This window comes from Pongo abelii, chromosome 9 (assembly GCF_028885655.2).
Source record: "Pongo abelii isolate AG06213 chromosome 9, NHGRI_mPonAbe1-v2.0_pri, whole genome shotgun sequence".
NCBI lineage: Eukaryota > Metazoa > Chordata > Mammalia > Primates > Hominidae > Pongo > Pongo abelii.
The window spans coordinates 75,989,856-76,015,261 of record NC_071994.2 but is presented as its reverse complement, the minus strand read 5'-3'; the positions used below and the strand labels follow the sequence as shown (position 1 = coordinate 76,015,261).

At 49.9% G+C, this 25,406-nt stretch overlaps 1 protein-coding gene across 5 annotated transcripts in view; it reads right to left on the bottom strand.

The window, feature by feature from the left end:
• Nucleotides 1-1,112: 1,112 nt before the first annotated feature.
• DNAJB13 (DnaJ heat shock protein family (Hsp40) member B13) overlaps nucleotides 1,113-25,406 on the bottom strand; it is a 28,203-nt gene continuing 3,909 nt past the window's right edge. The window contains exons 1-9 of one of the 5 annotated variants that reach the window (XM_054524805.2): nucleotides 21,215-21,359; nucleotides 19,679-19,952; nucleotides 13,098-13,201; nucleotides 11,863-12,024; nucleotides 6,367-6,524; nucleotides 5,174-5,287; nucleotides 2,973-3,086; nucleotides 2,109-2,185; nucleotides 1,121-1,447 (exon numbers count right to left, since the gene is read on the bottom strand). In XM_054524805.2, the coding sequence (XP_054380780.1) occupies nucleotides 1,294-1,447; nucleotides 2,109-2,185; nucleotides 2,973-3,086; nucleotides 5,174-5,287; nucleotides 6,367-6,524; nucleotides 11,863-12,022 (777 nt within the window). In that variant the 5' untranslated portion in view covers nucleotides 12,023-12,024; nucleotides 13,098-13,201; nucleotides 19,679-19,952; nucleotides 21,215-21,359 and the 3' untranslated portion in view covers nucleotides 1,121-1,293. Of the gene's footprint in view, nucleotides 1,448-2,108; nucleotides 2,186-2,972; nucleotides 3,087-5,173; nucleotides 5,288-6,366; nucleotides 6,525-11,862; nucleotides 12,025-13,097; nucleotides 13,202-19,678; nucleotides 19,953-21,214; nucleotides 21,373-25,406 lie in introns of those variants that run through there. The other 4 variants (XM_024255583.2, XM_054524806.2, XM_054524803.1 and 1 more) reach the window with 4 other exon arrangements.

The window sequence follows — 25,406 nt, the reverse complement described above, 5'->3', positions numbered from 1 at the left end:
AGAAAGTGGCAGGGCTGGGCTCAGAACTCAGGTTTCCTGCCTCCCAGATCACCCTGCCCAGACCCTATCACAGACCAGGGGATTGAGGCCAGAGAGGTGGAACCAAAGCTGTTTCCAGTGCATATGTGTTCTCTATGCTGCTTCTCTACTCAGGGCGAGTCTGTGGGAAGTGAACTTCAAGGTTTTTGGGGGGTTTTTTGTTTTGTTTTGTTTGAGACAGAGTCTTGCTCTGTCACCCAGGCTGGAGTACAGTGGCGCAATCTCAGCTCACTGCAACCTCCACCTCCTGGATTCAAGTGATTCCCCTGCCTCAGCCTCCCGAGTATCTGGGATTACAGGCCCTCGCCACCACGCCCAGCTGATTTTTGTATTTTTAGTAGAGACAGGTTTTCACCATGTTGGCCAGGCTAGTCTTGAACTCCTGACCTCAGGTGATCCACCTGCCTCGGCCTATCAAAGTGCTGGGATTATAAGCATGAACCACCACACCCGGCCTTTTTAGTTTTTTTTTGAGACGGAATTTCACTTTCGCCCAGGCTGGAGTGCAGTGGCACAATCTCAGCTCACTGCAACTCTGCCTCCCAGGTTCAAGCAATTCTCCTGCCTCAACCTTTGGAGTAGCTGGGATTACAGGTGCCCACCATCACACCTGGCTAATTTTTGTATTTAGTAGAGATGAGGTTTCACTATGTTGGCCATGCTGGTCTCGAACTCCTGACCTCAAGTGATCCGCCCACCTCGGCCTCCCAAAGTCCAGGCGTGAGCCACCGCACCCTGCCACCTTCAAGGTTCTGATGACAGCTTTGCCACTGAGGCCAGGGTGACCTGCAACGAATGTTTTCTTTTGTGCTTTAGTTGTCCTGTCTCTAACATGACCATATCATGCTCCAGAGATTGTCTCTTCTGTCATGAAAAGCCAGAGGAGAGCTAGAGACCTTCAGAGGCCACACAGCCCTGCCACACTCTATCAAAGTGGAAGCACAGAGGATCTGAACCCTTACCTGCCCTTTCCCACAAAGCCAGGACAGGGATTCAGGCACTCAGCTCCTTGGGCCTCTTTCTTCCCTGTGCCCCACAAGAAGGGCTAATATGAAGCTCCTCTCCAATGTACTCTTGTGGGTGTAGCTGGAGGACAGGAAATAGATCTTTATTATGTCAGTTTAAGCCCTGCACCCTCCCACCCTGGTATCATATCTGTGCAGCAGGCTCCCCTGCACACCCTGAGGCTATGGTGGGTAGGGGTGGGGTGAGGCCCAGCTAGCCTCCTCTCACCCCTGCTCCAGCCCACCACAGTCATGTCAGCAATGCCTGGCGCAGCATCTGCTTCTTCTGGGGTGTGAGGCGGGTGGGGAACTGGATGTCGAAGAAGATGAAGAGATCCCCTTTCTTAGTGGGGTCCTCCGGCAATGGCATCCCCTCACCTGGCACCTTCTTGAAGTATTTGGGGCTGAAATAGGAATAAAGAAAGGAGCTTAGAGGGCATCCCAGAGCAGCACCTCAGCAGGTCCCTGTCACATAACCCCTACTCACATAACCCCAGGAAGGGGACAGTCACTGCAGCCTTCACCTGGAGTGGTTCTTAGCCACTGGTTGGGAAAGGAGAGGAGATTGGCTTGTTCCAAACAGCTCACTCCCTGAAAACCTGTTTACACTGAGTCTCTGATGGAGGATTCCAGAAACTTTAAGATACAGGAAACGGGAAGTAAAAGTGAGCAAACCCTGGGGTGAGGGCGGGGGTGCTGGGCTGCCAGGCAAACCTCCGCACGGGCAGAGGGCCTTTCTTGGAAAAGGACTTAGGGGATGCAACTCAGAACTCTAATGAGAAGTTTGGGGGGGATGGAGGCTACGGAGTTGCCCAACAATGGGGGCCTCTAGCCTCTGCAGTGCCTTTGTGTGGATTAGAAAAAGGTGTTCCTTTTGCCAGGTGATTGCAGCCCACAGCTTGGCCAGAGTGTGGGTTCAGTTTTGGTCCTCTCTATCCCCTCAGCAGGGAACCCTTCTGCTGGGGGCAGCCTGTACAACTCTACTGGGCAGACCTGTCACACTACCACCTAAATCGCAGACTAGCCCTTCTCTTGGCTACTGGGGCCCAAGGCAGATGGACTTACTGGACGATGTCATTGATGGGGATGTTGAGCAGACGGTCATCTAGGGTCCTCACCTCCACAGTGCAGCAGGTGAGAGCCTAGGGAAGGTCAGGGACGAAGGTGGAGCTGAGGAGGGTCACCATGGCCCTCCTATTTAGAAGGCGCCTTAGGAACCTGTCCAGTGCCAGACTGTGATTGGGGCACAAGGGAGACGAGGCTGTTCAAGAACTAATAGGTGAATGACCCAGGCAATTTTCTGCCCTGGCAGGAAAGGTGGATGGATCTGGCAGGTGAGATGGATGTTGTATAAATGTAATGATGGAGATAGAATAAAAGCGTTTGTGGGAGCCAAGGAGAGGCCCCTAAACCATTCAGGAGTGGGGCAGGAAGTGGTAGCAGTGGTGGTAGCTATTGATGAGGACCCTATAGGGTCAGGTGAATAGACAGCATTCCATGGAGAGGGCCCAGCAGAAATGAGAACGGAGGTGTAACAATGCACCACACAGGCAGGGTGCTATGCGGCGAAGGGGCTGGAGTGCAGGGGAAGGGGTAAGCAGGGAGCAGATCGCAGAGGGCCTCCAGTGGCACAAAAATGTTCAGACAGGAGTGTGGCAGGGTCTGACGAGTGTGTGGCAGGATCCCTAAGGAGAAGAGCCTGGAGGAGATTAGAAGTGGGGAGGAGGGCCTGCTGCGCAGATCTGGTGTACAGATCCAGGTGGTGCAGATGAGCAGAGGGGACCAAGTGGATGGTGATTTGGCGGGTGGAATCCACAGGGCTTAGTGACTGATGGCAGGTGGTTGTGGGAGGGGAGACCAAGCCTAGGCCAGGACAGGCGGGGCTCACTCTGATCTCCTTCGCACTGCTCCTGCGCTTTGCCCACTCACCTTGCCCAGAGGAATGGGGTTCACGAAGAAGAGGTTGTCATTCTCCCTACGAAAGCGAGGGTGTAGCTTCTCCTTTACAATGAAAATGATGTCTGCTGGGATGATGTTGGGGCCCTGGGCAGGGGACGCCAAAGGGTGACAAGGACTAGTTGGCCATGTGACCTTGGCCAAGTTCCTGCCTCTACTTGTCTCCATGTCTTCATCTGTACAATGGGGAGATGAGAGCAGGTTTTCTGGAAGGGCCTTTTCAGTTTGGCCCCCATAGCCCAGATGGATTAGAAGCCTGAGAAGCTTACCCAAATGAATCCCCCCAGAATTACTTCTGTACTGAGCATGCCCAAAATAGACACACTCAGCTGGAGGGGCGCAGAGGCTTCCTCAGACAGAAGGCAGGTGGAACACTGAGCTGGGGCGTCAGGCAACTGCCCGTATGTCTCTGTCTTGCTAGCAACTCCAGGCATGACACCCCTGTCCCAAACTTCATTAAGTCACCAAAACTCTGCTGAGGTCTCTTCTGGGCGCTGGGGACAGAGGAATCAGACTGGCCCCTAACACTGACGGTGAATCCTCAGCATGCTCAAGACATGATAAAGGGAAGCCCAGAGGCTGGGGCTCAGAGGAGGCTGCCCAGAGCGGGGAACACTGGAGCTGGGTTTTGAAGCATGTTTCTTTGAAGTAGATGTTTTATTTGTTTTTTGTTTGTTTTGTTTTGTTTTGTTTTAGACAGGGTCTCGCTCTGTTGCCCAGGCTGAAGTGCAGTGGCATGATCATACTTCACTGCAGCCTTGACCGACCTCCTCGGCTCAAAAGATCCTCCTGCCTCAGTCTCCTGAGTATCTGGGACCACAGGCACACACTACCATGCCCAGCTAACTTTTTTTGTTTTTAGTAGAGACAAGGTCTCGCTATGTTGCCCAGGCTGGTCTCAAACTTCTGAGCTCAAGTGATTCTCCTGCCTTGGCCTCCCAAAGTGCTGGGGCTATAAGTGTGAGCCACCAGGCCAGACTGGAGGTAGATGTTTCATAGGTGAGAAAGGGGGCAAAAAGTGCAGGCAAAGGAATATGTCTTTCCTGGCTCTGAATGCCTCTTCTCAGGACTTAAGGACTCAGCACGCCTTGGACAATAAATTTATGTTTTTATTTAAATAATATTTAATTTAAAATTATTATTAATAGGCCAGGCACGGTGGCTCACACCTGTAATCCCAGGCACTTTGGGAGGCCGAGGCAGGTGTATCACCTGAGGTCAGGATTTCGAGGCCGGTCTGGCCAACACGGAGAAACCCTATCTCTACAAAAATACAAAAATTAGTTGGGTGTCCAGGTGCAGTGGCTCACGCCTGTAATCCCAGCACTTTGGGAGGCTGAGACAGGTGGATAACCTAAGGTCAGGAGTTCAAGACCAGCCTGGCCAACATGGTGAAACCCTGTCTCTACTAAAAATACAAAAATCAGCCGGGTATGGTGGTGCATGCCTGTAATCCCAGCTACTGGGGAAGCTGAGGCAGCAGAATAACTTGAACCCAGGAGGCGGAGTTTGCAGTGAGCCGAGATCACACTGCCTTCCAGCCTGGGTAACAAAGCGAGACTGTCTCAAAAAAAAAAAAAAAGAAAATTAGCTGTGCGTGGTGGTGCGTGCCTGTAGTCTCAGCTACTCGGGAGGCTGGGGCAGGATATCGCTTGAATCCAGGAGGTGGAGGCTGCAATGAGCTGAGATCGTGCCACCTCACTCCAGCCTGGGTGACAAAGTGAGACTCCATCTCAAAATAAAATTAAATAAATAAATAAGTAAATACAATTATTATGATTAAATGGTTTCTGAGTAGCTACTGTAGTTGGGCTTTATTCTGAGAAGCACTGAAGAAAATCAGGAAAACACTGGAGTTCAGACTGGGATCTCCTTTCAGCTCTCATGTTCTTGCCCTGGGCAAGTCCCATTCTTCTCTGGGCCCCCATTTCCCACTCTGTAAAATGGGGACAGTCCCTGGGCTGCCTGTTCACAGAAGCATTGTAAGGCTAAGGCTCTGTTCCTTGGAAGGAACATTAGGGATCCCATCTCACCCACTCTGCAGACTCGGCTCTCTACAGACCAAGGCTCACAGGGGCAGGAAAAAGTATTGCCTCCTTTCCCTTCCTTTCCTCCTCAGTCTTTCCACCACCTCAGCTCAGTGACTGACCTGAGTCAGCTTCTTCCCCCCTCACCTGGTCCCCTTCCTTCTCAAAGGTGATGCGTGTGCCCTGCCTCCAACCGGGCTTCACATCAATGGTCAGGATCTTGTCCCTGATGGTGGAGGAGTACCCATCCTCATTCAGCACCTGCAGCAACATATCAGGTGTGGGGAGGTCTGCTTAGGACTTCCATGAGTACAGTCGAGATTTGCTCAGATTTTCATGAACACTCAGGCGACCTTTGCACATGTGAAAGATGCTCTATGGGATTTGTACTTGGGCTCAATCCTCTAGCAATGGGGAGAGCCTGCCCTGAGCCACTCCCACTCCCATCTTGTGCCATGACAACCAAGAACTTATGATTCCAGGATGGCAGAGGATGCCACAAGACTGGGGCTGGGGGCTGAGATGCCAAGCAGTCACCATTAGTTGATCAAACACACAGCTCCAGCCCTGGCCACTAACAGATACACGGTGAAAATGTACTCCATTCCTCTCTCCAAATCCCAGAGGCCCGGCCCTGAGCCTCCAGCAAGTCTCTTAATCCCAAAGAGAGAAATGAAAGTCAACATATCTAAGCCTCCCCCAGTGCATTCCCCACTGGGGATCCTTCCACTCCCCAGTCGCATGTCTAGATGAGTGCCATCTGTGGAAAGCATGGCCGCACTGGCATCTCCTCTGCTGGGCAAAGGTGGACAGGGCTTGCTCTTATGCCTGGCACAGGGCTGGGCCATGGGACAGGGCCAAGCCAGGACTAGACACGAGGCACTGAGGGTCTTCCTCAACCCTCAGTTGGGGACTGTCTCCCAGCCCACCCTCCAGGCCCACTGTTCTTTCTTATGCACAAGGCATGCACCCTGATGAAATCCTGGGAATATGGTCTGGTAAAGCCCAGAGGGAAGAATTCAGAGGAGAGTCCTCCCATTCAGAGCCTTTCCAGTTCCTACGGGGATGGGGCTGAACTGAAAGAAAGGACGGGAAAGAGCCTGTCCCAGTTGGGAAGGCTGCAGAGGGCACTCCTGCACTAGGAAAGAACCTGGCTAATGTCCTCAGTTGTCCCTTCTGAATTTCAGATTCCAGAATTCTAAAATCCTAGGTCTCTGAATCTAAGGTTCCATAATTCCATCAGAGACCATCCCTGAGTCCTCCCGCCCGGGTAAGGGAGGAGGCAGCTGCTAGGCTGCAGGAGATAGGTGGCTCCCAGGAGGAGCAAGCTGAGTACTCACCCTTCTGGAGATCTTAATTTTTTTGGTGCAGCCAAAGAATAAGTCCTCCAGGGACAGGTAGAGATCCCGTTCGACTGGGGGGTCCTGCTTCTTGACCCCTCGGCCCTGGAGCCCCCCAAAATTCAAATCCACCTCACTTCCTTCTGCATCAAAAAACTCTGCAGGAGGTAGGGAGAGGAGTAAGAGAAATTGTATCCAGAGACCCAGACATGCATGTATACACGCGCACGCACACACACACACACATACACACACACTCCGCCTCCCTATCCAGATATGCTCCCCAACCTCTTCAGTGTCCTGTGTAATACCCAGCATTCTATAACCACCTCTCAGACTGGCCAAGCCAAGGAGCTGTCTTCAACTGCAGATGCAGTGATTATCATCCTTTGCCACTTCCCCCTGCTTCACCTCCGCTTGGGACATTCCCCCCCGCCCCCCCACCGCTTCCCCGTCTCTCTTATTCACAACTCGGACCCTGTAACTCTGGCTGTCTCAGGAAAGGGAGGCGCTCCCTCTGGTGGCCGCGCTCGGGAGTGCCAGAAGAGACTGCTGGTAGTTCTCGGCAGGAAGGTCAGAGCCTGCCAGTCCTCCCTACTCTTCCCCAGACTCCATTCCCCTTCGCTGTCCAGCCCAGCCCAAGACTGCTAAAGACCCCAGATTCAAGTTTCTATAAAGCTGTCAGCTGAGATGGGGAAGGGAAAGGGTTGGTCCCTAACAATTTGAGAGGCCACCAGCATCCCCCAAACTCCTCTTTCCTCAATTTCTTTCGCCCCTGCCCAGCTCTGCACCCATAACCCCTCCTGCTGCCCCCATCCTTCCTCCCAGTGCAAAGACAGCCCCATCCTGGCTCTGCCCCTGATGTGCTGTGTGATCCGTGGGCTTCAGTGTCTTGGTCTGTGGGTTGGGGTAATAATGCCTGACCTGCCTTCCACCATTAAGATGAAGAGCTAAAACTTGCCAAGAGCTTACTATGCGTCAGGTGCTATTTTTGGAACCTTACATTATTATTTCATTGGTCCAGGGAGGCCAAACAAAATGCTTAAGTCCCATAGCTAGTAAGCAGTAGAGTTGGGATCTGAACCACAGGACAATATGACTACGGAACCTGTGTCCTTAACCACTGTGCCACACTGCATCGCTAGATGTGGAAGCCCTTCATAAGCTGTAAACTCAAGGGGTGCTATGGTTAAGAGTTTCCATATTCTGCCTCTCATGGTTAATGCCATGGAATGAACTTCACAGGCTAGAATGGTGAAATGGCCTTAGGCAGGGATGGTGAGGTGACTACACTATGTTCCTCTAAGATGTGATGGGCAATCAAGAGGCCCGCGAATCATCTGGTCCTCCTGTTGCATTGCTGAATTCACTTGTTCACCCAGACCTACAGTGTACCAGGCAGTAAACACCCCAATAGCCAGTCCACAGGAAGCCCAGCCCCTCAACACTGTAGGGAGATGGGACTCAGGAACCCTTGGGGTGGAGCACTAAGGCAGTATAGCTTCTGGGCACTGCCTAAGGAAGCCCAGACCCTGAGCCTGACCTTTCCCAATAAGTGAGACCCTGTAGACTTGCTTGGCTCCTTTGAACTGAGACAGGTAGAGAGACAAGGTCCACCGTATGGCATTTTTGGACTGCAAAGCCCCTTTCCTTTTCTTTTTCTTTTTTCTTTTTCTTTTTTTTTTTTTTTTTTTTTGAGATGGAGTCTCGCTCTTGTTGCCCAGGCTGGAGTGCAAAGGCGCAATCTCGGCTCACTGCAACCTCCACCTCCTCGGTTCAAGCGATTCTCCTACCTCAGCCTCCTAAGTAGCTGGGATTATAGGCATGCACCACTGCGCCTGGCTTTTTTTTTTTTTTTTTTTTTTTAAGTCGAGATGGGTTTTCTCCATGGTGGTCAGGCTGGTCTCGAACTCCAGACCTCAGGTGATCCGCCAGCCTTGGCCTCCCGAAGTGCTGGGATTACAGGTGTGAGCTACCATGCCCGGCCGACTGCAAAGCCCCTTTTCATAAACGTTATCTCATCTGGTAAAAGCACTTGAGCCTTAATGATTATTTTGGCTATGTAATGGTTAGGAAGCTGGGGTTTCAGAGGGGTGAAATTTTCCCAGGATCACACAGTTCACAAATGGCAGTGCATGGATTGGAAACAGGCCCGCTACTTGAAGCCCCTTGCTGTTTTCAGTCTCACGTGGAGCTTATAAACTCAGCTTCCTCTGGCAGACATGTGAGGGTGGCATACAGTGGAAGCAGTCTCTGAGGCAGAGGGGCTATAACCCACGTATTGGCACAGAAAAGAGAAGGAAAGAAATTTGAAGTTCAGAAAGGCTGAAGTATAGTCAGGGAGAAGGGGCAAGGGGTGTAGGAGAAAACAGGCAGTGAAAATCTAGGCCTTATGTGGGCATAACTGGAGCCAGGAAGTCAGGTGTGAAGGTCTTTTCACTGCCTTTGCAAGATGAGTCTGAGCCTCAGAAATCAACTCTTGGTCAGTTTGTCTGAGACCTGGGATCATGCACCCATCCAGCTACCCAGCCATCCTTCCGCCCACCCAGCCATCCATCCGCCCACCCAGCCACCCTTCCGCCCACCCAGCCATCCTTCCGCCCACCCAGCCATCCTTCCGCCCACCCAGCCATCCATCCGCCCACCCAGCCATCCTTCCGCCCACCCAGCCATCCTTCCGCCCACCCAGCCATCCTTCCGCCCACCCACCCATCCATCCGCCTACCCAGCCATCCATCTGCCTACCCACCCACCCACCATGTGCTCATCTATTCATTCATATACCAACTCATCCATTCATCTATCTGTCCTTCCTTCATTTCATGCATCCACCCATCCACACTCACTCTTGTCAGATGCTAGGCTGGGGTTTGGCTAATCTGAGATCAATCAGACCTGGAGGAGCTCCCAGTCTGGTAGGGAGACAAGCATATTAGGGAAACTATAAATAGCACAAGAACTGTTTTAACTGCAAAAGAGACAAGAGGTATCTTCCCACAAATACAATGTTAGCAAAAGACTGGAAAGAAACTACCCATCAATAAGACAGTAATAAAAAATAATAAATTAGACCTGGCATGGTGGCTCGTGCCTGTAATCCCAGCACTTTGGGAGGATGATGCAGGCAGATCACCTGAGGTCAGAAGTTCAAAATCAGTCTGGCCAGTGTTGAGTGGAAACCCCATCGCTACTAAAAATACAAAAATTAGCCAGGCGTTCTGGTGCCCACCTGTAATCCCAGCTACTCGGGTGGCTGAGGCAGGAGAATCGCTTGAACCCACGAGGCAGAGGTTGCAGTGAGCCAAGATTGTGCCACTGCACTCCAGCCTGGGCAACAGAGCAAGACTCTAATAATAATAAATTATAAAACACCCATGGTAGGCATGCTGGCACTTGGCATCCGCTCTGTCCTCCTTCTTGCACACCTTCCCTGCTAGAGAATCTGTAGAGCCAAAAGGAACATCCCCCAGACTCTCTTGCAGCTAAGGTTCTGGCTTTGAATTCTGTTCATCAGGTAGTTCCTGAGCTACTTGGGAGGCAGGAAGAAGGCGGCAGGCATCTCTCCATGGCTCTGTCTGGAGCTGGTGAGCACTGTTGTGGAAATACTAGGTTTTTCTGCAGCAGCCTTTGTGTGTCCACCCACGAGTTTCATGCCTGTCAGAGGCAAGTGAGGCAGCAGTTGCAGCTACATTTATGGTGTGCTCTGGAATGCAACGGTGACATTTCCTGATTCCTTCTTTTTGACTGTGGCAGAGACAGCAGCTCTCCTTGTGGGCCAGTTTAGAGGTGGTGTTCTTGGAAGATTTCCTACAGGGCCAGCTTACAGCCTTCTCACCCAGGCCTTTCAATGATTATTTATTTATTTATTTATTTTATTTTTTTGAGACAAGGTCTCAATCTGTCACCCAGGCTGGAGTGCAGTGGCCCAGTCTTGGCTCACTGCAGCCTCAGCCTCCTGGGCTCAGGCGATTCTCCCACCTCAGCCTCCTGAGTAGCTGGAACTACAGACACACACCACCATTCCTGGCACATTTTTTGTAGAGATGGGGTTTGGCTATGTTGCCCAGGTTGGCACCAAACTCCTACACTCAAGCGATCCAGCCACCTCAGCCTCCCAAAGTGCTGGGATTATAGGAGTGAGCCACCACACCTGGCCTCAGTGATTTTTTAAAGCACTTAATTCCCTGTTTTAAACCTCTTTCTGCTTCACATGGCTAAAACAGTATTTGCTTCTGCAATGGATCCCTAATAGACATCTGTACAATGAAATCTTATGCAGATCTGTACATAGTATATAGATTTGCATATAAGTGAATAAAGTAGATCTATATATAGCATAACATATAAGATAATCTCCAAGATATATTAAGTGAAAAAAAATCAGTGTGTAAAATGTGGCCTTATTTCCTTAACAAAATAAAGGGCTTACATAAAAATAAATACAGCTCATACATGCATGGAAAGTTTCTGGAAGGATACATAAACTGTTTACTAGTAGCTGCTTCCCTAGTAGCTGCTTCTGAGGAAGAAAATGGAGGGCTGGGCCAGACAAGGTGGCTCATGCCTGTAATCCCAGCACTTTGGGAGGCCGAGGTGGGCAGATCACCTGAGGTCAGGAGTTCAAGACCAGCCTGGCCAACATGGCGAAACCCTGTCTCTACTCTATGAAAAATACAAAAATTAGCCAGGCGTGGTGGCTCACACCTGTAATCCCAGCACTTTGGGAGGCAGAGGTGGGCAGATCAGCTGAGGTCAGGAGTTCAAGACCAGCCTGGCAGACATGGTGAAACCACATCTCTACTAAAAAATATAAAATTATTAGCTGGGTGTGGTGGTGGGTGCCTGTAATCCCAGCTACTCAGGAGGCTGAGGCAGGGAGAACTGCTTGAACCCGGGAGGCGGAGGTTGCAGTGAGCTGAGATCATGCAACTGTACTCCAGCCTGGGTGACAGAACAGGACTCCATCTAAAAAAAAATAAAAAGAAAGAAAAAGAAAATGGAGGGCTAGAATGTATTTCTTTTTCAATGAATTCTGTTTTACTTTTTCTTTTGCAATGTGTTATATATATTTATTAAAGTAAAAATAGGCTGGGCACGGTGGCTCATGCCTGTAATCCTAGCATTTTGGGAGGCCAAGGCGGGCAGATTGCCTGAGCTCAGGAGTTCGAAACCAGCCTGGGCAACATGGTGAAACCTCGTCTCTACTAAAAACATTAAAAAATTAACCGGGTGTGGCAGCGTGCGCCTGTAGTCCCAGCTACTCGGGAGGCTGAGGCAGGAGAATCATTTGAACCCGGGAGACAGAGGTTGCAGTGAGCCAAGATCGCGCCACTGCACTCCAGCCTGGGCAACAGAGTGAGTCTCCATCTCCAAAAAAAGTAAGTAAATAAAATAAAATAATAAAGTAAGAATAAAAACAAAACTACTCAATGAAAAGCATCACTTATAGCTGTGTCCTTTCTCCGTAAGGCAAGGTGGGGGAGGAAGACCTCTTACCACTGAAGGGGTTGTTTCCACCAAAGAACTCATGGAACACCTTTTCAGGTTTGCCATGGAAGACGTAACCAGTTGTCCACGGGGTCTGGGATCCAAACTCCAAAGGAATCCCACCCTTCAGGCCCTCTTCTCCAAACTTGTCGTAGATGCCTCTCTTCATGGCTGTGGATGGGCATCACCTTAAGGAGGTGTCCAACTTTGGGGGCTGAGATAGGTGGAGGGGCTGGGAAGCAGGTGGATATGGAGAAAGGGAAGGGGCAGAAGCAGCCTGATCCCAAAGTGCCTGCTGTCTGGCAGTCTTTGGAATGAGACCCTAGGAGTCAGGGGTTCCATTTCATTCTGGGAGGACCTAGGTATGGCTCCTGTAGCCCAGAAGAGAGACGGGAAAGCCTTGAGTTTGCTGGGGGCAGGGTGAGAGATTAGGGGAATAACTGAGAGACTGAGGCTCAGGCCATGGCCCTGGGATTTGGCCTAACTCAGTCATCATGGCCACTGTCTTATCTGGGGTAAACGGAATCGTAGAACCTTGACATTTTAGAAGCTAAGAATTCTAGAGCCTCCAAATTTTAGAACTTTGAAATCCTAGAGTCTAAGGACCCTGAAGTCCTGAAAACTCGGGGCTGTAGAAACCTCAGTGATCTTCTAGCTGTACTTCTGCAGGAACCAGGATTAGTCTCCAGGACAAGCCCCCAGGGAAAGCCCCGCAGGACGGCCCTGGGTGCTGGGGCAGGGATCACACTTTCTTCACTCTGCTGGTTTCCGTAGGAGACAGATTTCCTAATTACTCCTGGCCTTTCTCTGCCTCTTCCTGCTCTTGCTGGCGCTGGGGAAATGGACACTCAGCCACTGGGAAGGACCTCTGGGAGGGACAGGTGGGCACGGCTGCCCAGCTTCAGCTTTCTTTCCCGTAGCTGCAAGACCCTTATTCTGTTCCTCCTGGGGAAGGTCCCGTCCCCCCAGGGCATAGGGATGTGTGGAGAATGTGCCCCAGCTCCCACACTGCCTGCCAGGGTGAGCGAGTCATTGTAATCCTGGGCTCCACACCCCATGTCCTCCACCTCAGCTTGCTTCTACTGAGAAAGGCAGGTCCATTTTCTGTCTTCTCTGTGTGTCTAGATTCTAGGCAGGGAAGAAGGATGCTTCCTCGCTATTGGGCCCCCTCAGAAAACCCAACAGTCTGGAGACTTAAGAAATGATCCTAATCACGCGGGGTGCTCAGCCCCACAGCTACTCACGGTCACTCAGCACATCGTAGGCCTCTGCTATTTGCCTGAAAATCTCTGCTGAAGACGGCTCATTTGACTTCAACGGGTGGTGCTTAAGGGCGAGTCTGCGGTACCTGGAGTAGGGAGAATTAATACAAGTCATATCAGCTGGCCTGTTTCTGAGGGCAGACCAGAGTTCAGAGCCGGCACTCTGTCCACTCCTGCCTAGCTATAAACCCGGGTGGCTTCACGGGCTGTGGTGGCTGCGGAGGTGCACTGCTCAGCTCTTGAAGAGTAGCTGGTGCGGGGAGCACAGCTGACAGTTCCAGCAGCTTCCCCCCTAGGCATCTGAGCTGAAGCTACTGCCCCTGAGCTGCCCTCAATGCTTACGTGTGGTGGGGATACCAGGGCTGGCCCATTCCTGCAAGACACAGGACTCCTCCAAAGGGCAAGCTTTGCGTGAGGGCTCCCCAGAGGCTGGCTGAGCTGCTCCCGGGACCTCGCTGCACTCTCCCTCCCTCTTCCCCTCCCTGTCTCCACTCGCAGGTGTCAGGCTGCACTGTGCGCGCTCCTGCTCCCTTCCCTTCATACTTCACGGTTTCTCCAGGTACATTTCCTGCGCAACTAATCCTATTTGCTTCTTAGAGGACCGGAGCAGACACACAGGCGTCTTGGGAGGATGAGCTACAATTGGGTGTGCAGCGGTCATGGCTGAGGCGCTCAGTGCCCGTCGGGTTCCTGTGCCGCCCCCACCCACTCTCTGCTCATTTTTTCCCTTCTGTTCCTGCCCAGTCCTCTGCTATTTGCCTGAAAATCTCTGCTGAAGACGGCTCATTTGACTTCAACGGGTGGTTAAAGGGCGAGTCTGCGGCACCTGGAGGAGGGAGGGTTGATACAAGTCGTACCAGCTGGCCTGTTTCTGAAGGGCCGACATCGCAGCGTCTGAGAATATGTATCGGCAGTGACCCGGGGTGGGGGAGCGATGGCGCGGATTGGGTCGTTTGTGGAGAGTTTAATAAAAGGACCATTCGCCCAGGTGCAGGAGGAGCGGAGGGAGACTGCCAGAGACAGCGGAGTGCAGTTTTCCCAGGACAGGAACCCTCAGGGGTCTGTTGGAGTGTGTGGACAGGGCCCTCAGCGGAGCTGTGACCTTCTGTCAAGCGACACAGCTGACTGAAGAAACCCCATAGGAGGAGAACTGGGGAATAAAGCCGCAGCCCTGCCCTTCTCCCTCCCCATCTCCCGCCTGATGCTCCATGTGGAAGGCTGAGGGCAAGGAAGCCTCCCGGAGCTGAGCAGGGCAGGAAGGGTGGGGAGTGGGTCTGGAGGGCTGCACGGGAAGCATCCAGCACAGACGCCTGTCATTCAGCCCAAGCGTAACCCCCCACCTTGCCTCCGCCCGCTTTTCCAGTGCCCACACCCGCCTCGCCACCATCCCTAGAGTTCCACAGCTTCTCTTCTCATTCCAGAGGCAGGCTTCTGTCTCTCACAGCTAAATCTCCATCGCGAACCAGACCACTTCCCTGAGCCAAAGACTACCTCCAACGGCCTACTTGCCATCTCCTCTCCAAGGTGTCATAAATTCACTGAGCCCAGACATATACTTTTTTTTTTTTGAGATGGAGTTTCTCTCTTGTTGCCCAAGCTGGAGTGCAATGGCGCCATCTCGGCTCACTGCAACCTCCGCCTCCCGGGTTCAAGCTATTCTCCTGCCTCAACCTCCCAAGTATCTGAGATTACAGGCACCCGCCACCACACCCGGCTAATTTTTTGTATTTTTATTAGAAACAGGGTTTCACTATGTTGGCCAGGCTGGTCTTGAACTCCTGACCTCAGGTGATCTGCCCACCGTGGCCTCCCAAAGTGCTGAGATTACAGGTGTGAGCCAACTCACCCTGCCGACACATACATTTTCATTGCATAATTTTTCCCCAGGCACTGCAACCAGAAATGTGAGCACTTTGACTCCAAGTTCTCCTTTGTCCCCTCTACCCCTATCCCATCAGTCACCAAGTCACATGGGGTTTTCCTTCTAAATAATGTTCTGGGCCAGGTGCAGTGGCTCATGCCTGTAATCCCAACACTTTGGGAGGCCGAGGTGGGAGGATCACTTAAGCTCAGGAGTTCAAGACTAGCCTGGGCAACATGGCAAAACTATGACTCTACAAAAAAAATGCAAAAATTAGCCGGGCATGGTGGCATACACCTATAGTCCCAGCTACTAGGGAGGCTGATGTGGGAGGATTGCTTGAGCCCAGGAAGTCAAGGCTGCAGTGAGCTGAGATTGTGTGCCACTGCACTCCAGCCTGGGTGACAGCATGACTGTGTCTCAAAATAAATAAGAAACCTGTTCCTGTCTCTTTATCCCTAAAAGTATTGCAGAACCATGTCTTCCTGCACCCAGTGGCCCCTTCTCCACTGCACTGTGTGCTGCCAATTGTGGTATCTCTCGCTGTCGCTCTCACTCTCTCTGCTCTTGTTAATGCTGATGCTTCTAAAATACTTTCTTTTAAAAAAAAATTTTTTTTTTTTGAGATGGAGTCTCGCTCGTCGCCCAGGCTGGAGTGCAATGGCGCGATCTCGACTCACTACAACCTCCGCCTCCCAGGTTCAAGCGATTCTCCTGCCTCAGCCTCCCAAGTAGCTGGGATTACCGGCATAAGCCACCACGCCTGGCTAATTTTTGTATTTTTAGTAGAGGCAGAGTTTCACCACGTTGGCCGGGCTGGTCTTGAACTACTGACCTCAGGTGATCCGCCCACCACAGCCTCCCAAAGTGCTAGGGTTACAGGCGTGAGCCACCACGCCCGGCCTTCTGAAATACTTTCTGACCAGGTCCCTCTCTTGGCATAACCCTTCACTGGTTTCCCCATTGTCTCCAGCATAAAACTCAGATGTCTCACTCTAAGATCCAAGCCCCTGCTTCTCCCTCTGGCCTCACTCACTGTTCTCCCTTGCTGCTCCCTTGACCTCTCCTGCATGACTCACCCCTCTGCAGCTCCTCCCAGCTTCTCTGGGCAATTTTTAATTCATCCTTCAACTTTCGGCTCAGGTGCCAAATCCTCCAGGGCACCTTCCCTTACTGCTAGCCTCCTTTCTAGGTTAGACTGCCCTTCCCAAGTCCCCAGCACCTTTGATCCTCGTCCTCAGCAGTGCTGTGTTCCAGGTGTCTATTGACTCGTCTGTCTAATAGACTGGGAGGTCCTGGAGTTGCTGCATCCAGTTCTAGCCCCAGTGCTGGGCACTGAGCAGGAGTGAGTAAATAAATGATAGACGCTCAGCATCCTGCAGGGCAGCCCATCTCACTGTGGCATGGCTCTGACTTTTAGGCAATGCCTCCTCTTACTGCGATAGGAAGCTGGATCTGCTGTCCTGCAACTGTCCCTCCATCCATAAGGGCCCTGGCTGTGCCCTGCGGACCTTACAGAGAGAATATCTACCTTCAGAGACTTGAAGACAATTGTCATAGTCTTCCAAACCAGCCTTTCTCAATTATAAAGGCCACAGTCAGTTATTTTTATTTATTTAGAGATAGAGTCTCACTCTGTCACCTAGGCTGGAGTGCAGTGGCGCGATCTGGGCTCACTGCAATGTCCACCTCCCAGGTTCAAGTAGCTGGAACTACAGGCGCCCACCACCACACCTGGCTAATTTTTGTATTTTTAGTAGAGACGGGTTTTTGCCGTGTTGACCATGCTGGTCTCAAACTCCTGGCCTCAAGTGATCCGCCCATCTCAGTCTCCTGTAATCCCAGCACTTTGGGAGGCCAAGGCAGGCAGATCACTTGAGATCAGGAGTTCGAGACCAGGCTGGCCAACATGGTGAAACCCCGTCTCTACTAAAAATACAAAAATTAGCCGAGCACGGTGGCACACACCTGTAGTCCCAGCTACTCGGGGGGCTGAGGCAGAAGAATCACTTGAACCTAGAAGGCGGAGGTTGCAGTGAGCAGAGATCGTGCCACTGCACTCCAGCCTGGGTGACAGAGAGAGACTCCGTTTCAAAAAAAAAAAAAAGTAACAAGGTTTGAGAAAGGTTTAGTTTTTCATATAAATTTGAGTGGTTTCAAAATTATCCCTGCAGTAACATCACTCTCATTCACCTGCTTTCCTGAGTGGGAGAAAAAGGGGTGAAATCACAGCTTGAACACTGCAATTATGAATCCTGGGCAATCATAAACCATCATGGTGCTTTTCTTCCTTATATAAGTTTAGCTCTTTTTTTTTATGAATATCTAGGTGATCCCATGAGCAAGCATGTCATACATGTGACTTAGAGTTATTGCAGGGGAGAAGGGTTAAGGACTGCTTTTTGAAACATACACAGTTCTTTTAATCACTCTATTTATTTTTATTTATTTAGTTACTTATTTTTGAAATGGAGTTTTGCTCTTGTTGCCCAGGCTGGAGTACAATGGCTCAATCTTGGTTCACTGCAACCTCCACCTCCCAGGTTCAAGCGATTCTCCTGCCTCAGCCTCCCACATAGCTGGGATTACAGGAGCCTGCTACCATGCCCGGCTAATTTTTTTTAGTAGAGACAGGGTTTTACCGTGTTGACCAGGCTGGTCTTAAACTTCTGACCTCAGGAGATCCTCCTGCCTCGTCCTCCCAAAGTGCTGGGATTACAGGCATGAGCCACCGTGCCCGGCCTAATTTTTTTTTTTTTTTTTTGAGACGGAGTCTCGCTCTGTCGCCCAGGCTGGAGTGCAGTGGCGTGATCTCGGCTCACTGCAAACTCCGCCTCCCAGGTTCACGCCATTCTCCTGCCTCACCCTCCCAAGTAGCTGGGACTACAGGCGCCTGCTACCACGCCCGGCTATTTTTTTGTATTTTTAGTAGAGACGGGGTATCACCGTGTTGTCCAGGATGGTCTTGATCTCCTGAACTCATGATCCGCCCGCCTCAGCCTCCCAAAGTGCTGGGATTACAGGCGTGAGCCACCGCGCCCGGCCTATTTTTTTTAATTTATTTATTTTTTTGAGACGAAGTCTTACTCTGTCACCCAGGCTGGAGTGCAATGGCACGATCTCAGCTCACTGCAACCTCTGCCTCCTGGATTCAAGCAATTCTCCTGTCTCAGCCTCCCGAGTAGCTGGGATTACAGGCATGCACCACTACACCCAGCTAATGTTTTGTATTTTTCATAAAGAAGTGGTTTCACCAAGTTGGCCAGGCGGGTCTCAAACTCCTGACCTCAAGTGATCCACCTGCCTCAGCCTCCCAAAGTGCTAGGATTACAGGTGTGAGCCACTGCGTCCAGCCATTTTTATTATTATTATTATTATTATTGAGATGGAGTCTCGCTCTGTCGTCCAGGCTGGAGTGCAGTGGCGTGATCTTGCTCACTGTAAGCTCCACCTCCCGGGTTCACGCCATTCTCCTGCCTCAGCCTCCCGAGTAGCTGGGACTACAGGTGCCCACCAGCACGCCCAGCTAAATTTTTGTATTTTTTAGTAGAGACAGGGTTTCACCGTGTTAGCCAGGATGGTCTTGAGGGAAGAGAGAGACCGTCTCATATTGTTTTATATTGTTTTATACTCAGTACCTGTTTTAAAAAAAAACAACAAGGAAGTAAAACCAAAGACAGGCAGCCCAGTGCCAGGCCTGAAACCAGGCCTTGGGCCTGCCTGGCCTAAACCCAGTAAAAAATCAACTCATAACTTAGAAACCAATGTTATTCATAGATTCTAGACATTGTATAGAAGAACATTGTGAAACTCCCTGCCCTGTTCTGTTTCTCTCTGACTACCAGTGCATGAAACCCGTCACATACCCCTTGCTTGCTCAAATCAATCACGACCCTTTCTTTAGTGTTGTGAGCCCTTAAAAGGGACAGAAATTGTACACTCGGGGAGCTCGGATTTTAAGGCAGTAGCTTGCCGATGCTCCCAGCTGAATAAAGCCCTTCCTTCTACAACTCGGTGTCTGAGAGGTTTTTTCTGCGGCTCGTCCTGCTACAGTCTCGATCTCCTGACCTCGTGATCTGCCCACCTCAGCCTCCCAAAGTGCTGGGATTACAGGCGTGAGCCACGGCGCCCGGCCCAGCCATTTTTATTTTTTTGAGACAGGTCTTGCTCTGTTGCCCAGACTGGAGTGCAGTGGTGCAATCATAGCTCAATGCAGCCTCTACCTTCCGGGCTCAAGCGATCCTCCCACCTCAGCCTCCCAAGTAGCTGGGACTATGGGTGTGTGCCACCATGCCCAGCTAATTTTTAAATTTTCTGTAGAGACAGGGTCTCCCTATGATGCCCAGGCTGTCCTCTCAAACTCCTGGGCTCAAGGGATCCTCCTGCTCTGGCCTCCTAAAGTGCTCAGATTACAGGCATGAGCCACCATGCCAGGCCTTAATCACTCTTTATATGACATGGTTTCACATGCAAATGATTGCTGGACACATGCATTATCTCATCTAATCCTATTTCAATCTCACAGCAACCTTTATTATGATGATGATTTTTAGACATGGGAAAACTTCGGCTCAAAGAAGTTAAGTAATTTGCCTAGGTCACACAGCTAGCAGGTAAGTGAATCTGGATTCTGATCCAGCCCTTTTCAGTGCTTAAGCTGTGCTTATCTTTCTGCACTCCCACTGCCCTTCCTCCTGATTACCTTTCCGTGGATGGGTCCTTCTGGTCAATGAGATGCTCCAAAGAGTGGGTGACACCATACACTGTCCTGAGTTGTTCTCAAATCCTTTCATGAGTTTGTGTCTTTTTTCTCCAACAACACTGCAGACTCTCCACTTACGCCACTGATCCCCTACAGGACCTGGCCCAGGAATAGGCCCATGACTGGTAACTCTTGGAGGCCTGATGTCTGAACACTGGCTCCACCATTTACTAGTACGTGGCCGTGGGATAATAATGGCACTTAATTCTCAGGGCTGTTGTGAGGATTAAACAGTGATGGAAAGTTCTCAGAACAGCAACTACACACTCAAAACATGCACCTATTGTCACTGCCTAACTTAATTGATTGAGTTATCCTGGACTCCTCTTTTCTTTACCCTCCAGTGATCCACTTAATTGCCAAATCCATTCCCTCCCCTTTCTCCAGCCTCATCTTTTGCCTTAGTTACCACGAACAGCCTCCTAAAGGGTCTCTATCCTTCCAAGATAACTTCCACAGCCCCCCGTACTTCCTCTTTTGTAACACTCATCACAGTTGTGGTGACTTATTCAACATCTATTCAGCAACAAAATCTAGCTGCATGAGGTAAGGGAGTGCCACTGTCGGATTCAGACATTTATCTCCAGATGCTACCACTGCAGCAGGAGTGAAGTACCCTCTCAACCCTTGTGGTAGACGCTCAATAAATATTTGTTTAAAAAAGCATGTTTTTGGCCGGGTGCGGTGACTCACACCTATAATCCCAGCACTTGGGAAGGCTGAGGTGGGTGGATCACCAGAGGTCAGGAGTTTGAGACCAGCCTGACCAAAAAGGAGAAACCCCGTCTCTACTAAAAATACAAAATTAGCTGGGCATGGTGGTGTTTGCCTGTAATCCCAGCTACTTGGGAGGCTGAAGCAAAAGGATCGCTTGAACCCAGGAGGCGGAGGTTGCGGTGAGCCGAGATCACGCCATTGCACTCCAGCCTGGGCAACAAGACCAAAACTCCGTCTCAAAACAAAAAACAAAAACATGTTTTCAGACAAATGTACTGACTCCTGTCGTAGGCTTTCTTAGGAATGAGCCAGAACATCCTTAAGACCTGATGGAAGTATTCAGGAATGTAGTTTAGTCAATGCTGAAAACCTCCATCATGGTTAGAATTGAATTTATAACATCCATCTGACCTGGCCACTCCCTTGTTCACAAGCCTCTGGTTCTTCATAGTATTCAAGATAAAGTTCAAATGGCTCCTTTGTCCCCATTTCATTGCTGGGAAAAGCAAGGCACTCAGGAGAGGAGATAGGGAATGGAGCATAAAGGGAGATGGGTTGGGAGCAGATTGAGGAACTAAAGAGTTCAAATTTCCAACCTGGGCCCTGACCCAGACCAAAGATACAGGTATGCAAGAAGTGAAAGGAGGAACAAGGTTTACCTTGTCTGCCCTAAGCTGTGCAGGAAAGCTCGTTTTGGAAGAGAAGAGGGCAGGGCCTGCCCCAGCACACCCCTAAGGCCTGGCTCCCACCCCAACTTACGCCTGCTTGATCTGGGCATCCTCTGAATTGTGAGTGATCCCGAGCACAGAGTAATAATCCTGGCCCATGGCTGGCTAGCTGGCAGTCAGGCCCTGGATAGTCCTCAGACTCTAGCAAGCCTGTTAGTTGGCTTCCTTGGTTGCTCCTGACAACCGCACAGGTGCACTCTGGGAGTCGTAGTTCCACTTCCCTAAACAAATCTCCTCAGCTCTGCCACAGAGAGGAGTCAGTGAAAGGACTGGGAGAGCTGGGGCTGATTCTGTGACCCTGTGAAAGGTCACTCAACTCGGAAATTGGAGACTCACAGGGCTCTGTTTTATTTTGTTTTTGTTTTTAAAGAGAGCAGTAATTAGTTTTAATAAAAAGGTTTTAGAAGAAATGCATTTGGCTAATTTTTTAAAAATACATTTATTTTAGAACAGTTATAGAGTTTTAGATAAGTTGAGAAGACAGTACGGAGAGTTCCCAAATACCTCACATCCACATTCCCCTATTTTATTATTATTATTATTATTATTTTTATGTTTTTGAGACAGGGTCTCCACTCTGTCACCCAGGCTGGAGGGCAGTGGCAGGATCACACCTCACTGTAGCCTCGACCTCCCAGGCTCAAGGGATTCTTCCACCTCAGCCTTCCAAGTAGCTGAGACCCAGGCGTGCACTACCATGCCTGGCTAATTTTTGTATGTTTCATAGAGACGGGGTTTCACCACGTCGCCCAGGCTGGTCTTGAACTCTTGGGCTCGCCTTGGCCTCCCAAAGTGCTGGGATTACAGCCGTGAGCCACTGCATTCACATTCCCCTATTACTAACATCTTACATTAGTATGGTACATTTGTCATAAATAATGACCAATATTGATACACTATTATTAACTAAAATCCACATTTTATTCAGATTTACTAGTTGTTTTAACCTAATATCTTATTTCTGTTCCAGACCCCATCCAGGATGCCATGTTACACTTAACTGTCACATCTCCTCTGGTGCCTCCTGACTGACAGTTTCTCAGACTTCCCGTGTTTTTGATGACCTTTACAGTTTAAGTAATAATGGTCAGGTGTTTTGTAGAATGTCCCGCAACTGGAATTTGTTTGGTGTTTTTGTTTTTGTTTGTTTGTTTCTGTTTTTTGAGATGGAGTCTCACTCCGTTGCCCAGGCTGGAGTGCAGTGGCACAATTTCAGCTCACTGCAACCTCTGCCTCCCGGGTTCCAGCGATTCTCCTGCCTCAGCCTCCCGAGTAGCTGAGATTACAAGCATGCGCCACCATGCCCGGCTAATTCTTGTATTTTTAGTGGAGACAGGGTTTTGCCATGTTGGCCAGGCTGGTCTCAAACTCCTGACCTCAAGTGATCCACCCACCTCAGCCTCCCAAAGTGTTGGGATTACAGGCGAGAGCCACCGCACCTGGCCCTCCTTTCCCCCTTGCTGTATTGCACTCTTTGGAAGGCAGTCACTGTGCGGCCCACCCTTACAGTGAGGGAGTTATGCTCCACCTCTCTGAGTACAGCAGAGCCCTGTTTTCCATGCACATCCCAAATCCAATTGGTTACCAAGCTCAGTCCATTCTGCTTTCTAAACAACCTCTCAGGCCTAGCTTCTCTGCTCTTCCTCCTCATAATCAGGGCCCAGCTCTGGCTTCATCTTTCAGCAAGACCACAACAACTTCCTCACGGGCCTGCCTGCCTTGCCTCTGTTCTGCAAAGCCCACACTCCTCATTACTTCTAGTGAACTCCAAACGCTTATCATGGCACACAGGCCCTCTGTGATCTGCTGCCTCTCTTTCTACCTTGAGCTCTCACCACTGTCCTACACGCACCCACTGCTTGTCAGAATGGACTGCAGTGCTTGCCACTGCCCAGACCAGCCATCCCCTCTCCTCATTCACCTCTGCTGCCACCTCTGCTCAGAACGTCCCACCCAACCCACCACAGACCCTCGCCTCAACCCAGCTAACTTCTATTTGTTTTCTCTTCTTAGGAAGAAAAAGCGCAGCATTAGAACATTCCTTCTTGAAGGAATATTGCCCCGATGTGCCCCTCCCTACCTGTTTGTAATTCTCTTGCTTTTCTTTAGAGCTTTACTCCATATGCCTGTACCCAGTGGTGTGCTGGTTTGTGGCATTTGCCAGTTTTCCCAAGCCAGTACAAGCCAGCTCTAGTGCCCCACTGCAAATATCCACAGCAACATATTTACCTTTTCATATTTTTGAACTTTATATAAATGGTATCGTTTATACAAATGGTACGTATACAAAAGGTAGGTATTTGTGTGTGTGTGACTTATTGTCACAGGCTGTATAGTACTCTCTGTTGATGAACTTTTGGGTATATGTGCCCACTTTGCAAGGCAATGCCAAAGTTTTTTGGTGTGGTTTTCTAATTTACACTGGCAATAGCAGTGTATCAGTTTCTGTTGCTCCATATCCTCACCAACTCTTTTTTTTTTTTTAAGACAGGGTCTCCCTCTGTTGCCCAGGCTGGAGTGCAGTGGTGCGATCATGGCTCAACCTCCTGCAGCCTCAACCTCCTGGGCTTAAGCAATCCTCCTGCCTCAGCCTCCCAAGTAGCTGGAAACCCAGGCACACACCACCACATCAGGCTAATTTCTAAATTTTTTGTAGAGATGAGGTCTTAAACTCGTGGGCTCAAGTGATCCTTCCATCTCAGCTTCCCAAAGTGCTGGGATTATGGGCATGAGCCAACACTCCTGGCCCTCACCAACTCTTGATGTCAAGTTTTAAAATGTTTGCCAATATAGTAGGCATAAAGTGGCATCTCATTGTGGATTTTAATTTGCATTTCTTGGTTGAGTATCTTTTCATACTTATTGGCCATTTGTTTTTCCTCATTGTGAAACACCTATTTATGTTTTTGCCCACTTTTTTCTATTTGACTATCCCTTTTACAAACTGACAGGCCGGGCATAGTGGCTCACACCTGTAATCCCAGCACTTGGGGAGGCCGAGGCGGATGGATCACCTGAGGTCAGGAGTACAAGACCAGCCTGACCAACATGGAGAAACCCCATCTCTACTAAAAGTACAAAATTAGCTGGACATAGTGGCACATGCCTGTAATCCCAGCTACTTGGGAGGCTGAGGCAGAAGAATCGCTTGAACCTGGGAGGCAGAGGTTGCAGTGAGCAGAGATTGTGCCACTGCACTCCAGCCTGGGCAACAAGAACGAAACTCCGTCTCAAAAAAAAAAAAAAAAAAAGCTGACTAGTGGCTTTTTATGTTTTTTTAAAACAAATTCTTTGTTGATAATACGAAATACGTATCCTTTCTTCAACTTGAAGCTTTGTTCACCTTTTTTTAAGTCAAATTATCAATCTTTTCCTTTCTGGTTGTACTTTTTGTGTTTGTCTAGTTTAAGAAATATTTCCTTATGTGAGGGCATAAAGATCTTCACCTATACGATCTTCCAAAAGTCCATTTCACATTTAAATATTTAACCCACCTAGAATTTATTTTTTTGTATATGGAGCAAGGTAGTATCTTTTTTAAAAGACATCCAACTGCCCAGATCATTTATTTAATTGTCCATTGTCTTCCCACCAATCTGTACTGGCTGCTGTGTTAGATATGAAATTTCCTCAAATGCATGGGTTGGTGTCTAGACTACTGTCCATTGGTCTATCACTGGGGCAATGTGTTGCTAGAACTGCTGAGGCAAGACTTGCTTGTCTGACATAATGTAAAAGAGTCTTGGAACATATCCTGCGTTCAGGGTCTAAAACCCCTCGTGGCCTTTGGAACACCAAGCTCTGTGTCAAAGGGTGGAAGGCTGCCCTGCCACACCACAATCTAAGCTCAGGGCATTAAACCCCCTGTGGCTTGGATGGAATCCGGGGCTCAGGGAATAAAACCCCTTGTGGCCTCTGGAATGTGTCCAGACTTGCTGGCTCATTGCTTCTTGCTCTCCCAGGTTTGTAAATTGATTGTATCTTGAGGTAGAAAAACATGTTCTCCATTATCTCGAGTAGCAGAGCATATTCCATATGCTTAAAAGAAAATGCTAAACTGCCACAGCTATAGGTCAAACGCTTGATGCACCACTTTCTTTCTACCCCCACTTCCTCATGTCCTCACCACCTGCTTCTTTGTTTGATCACCAATAAATAGTGTGGGCTTCCAGAGCTCAGGGCCTTTGCAGCCTCCATACTGGCGTCGGCCCCCTGGACCCACT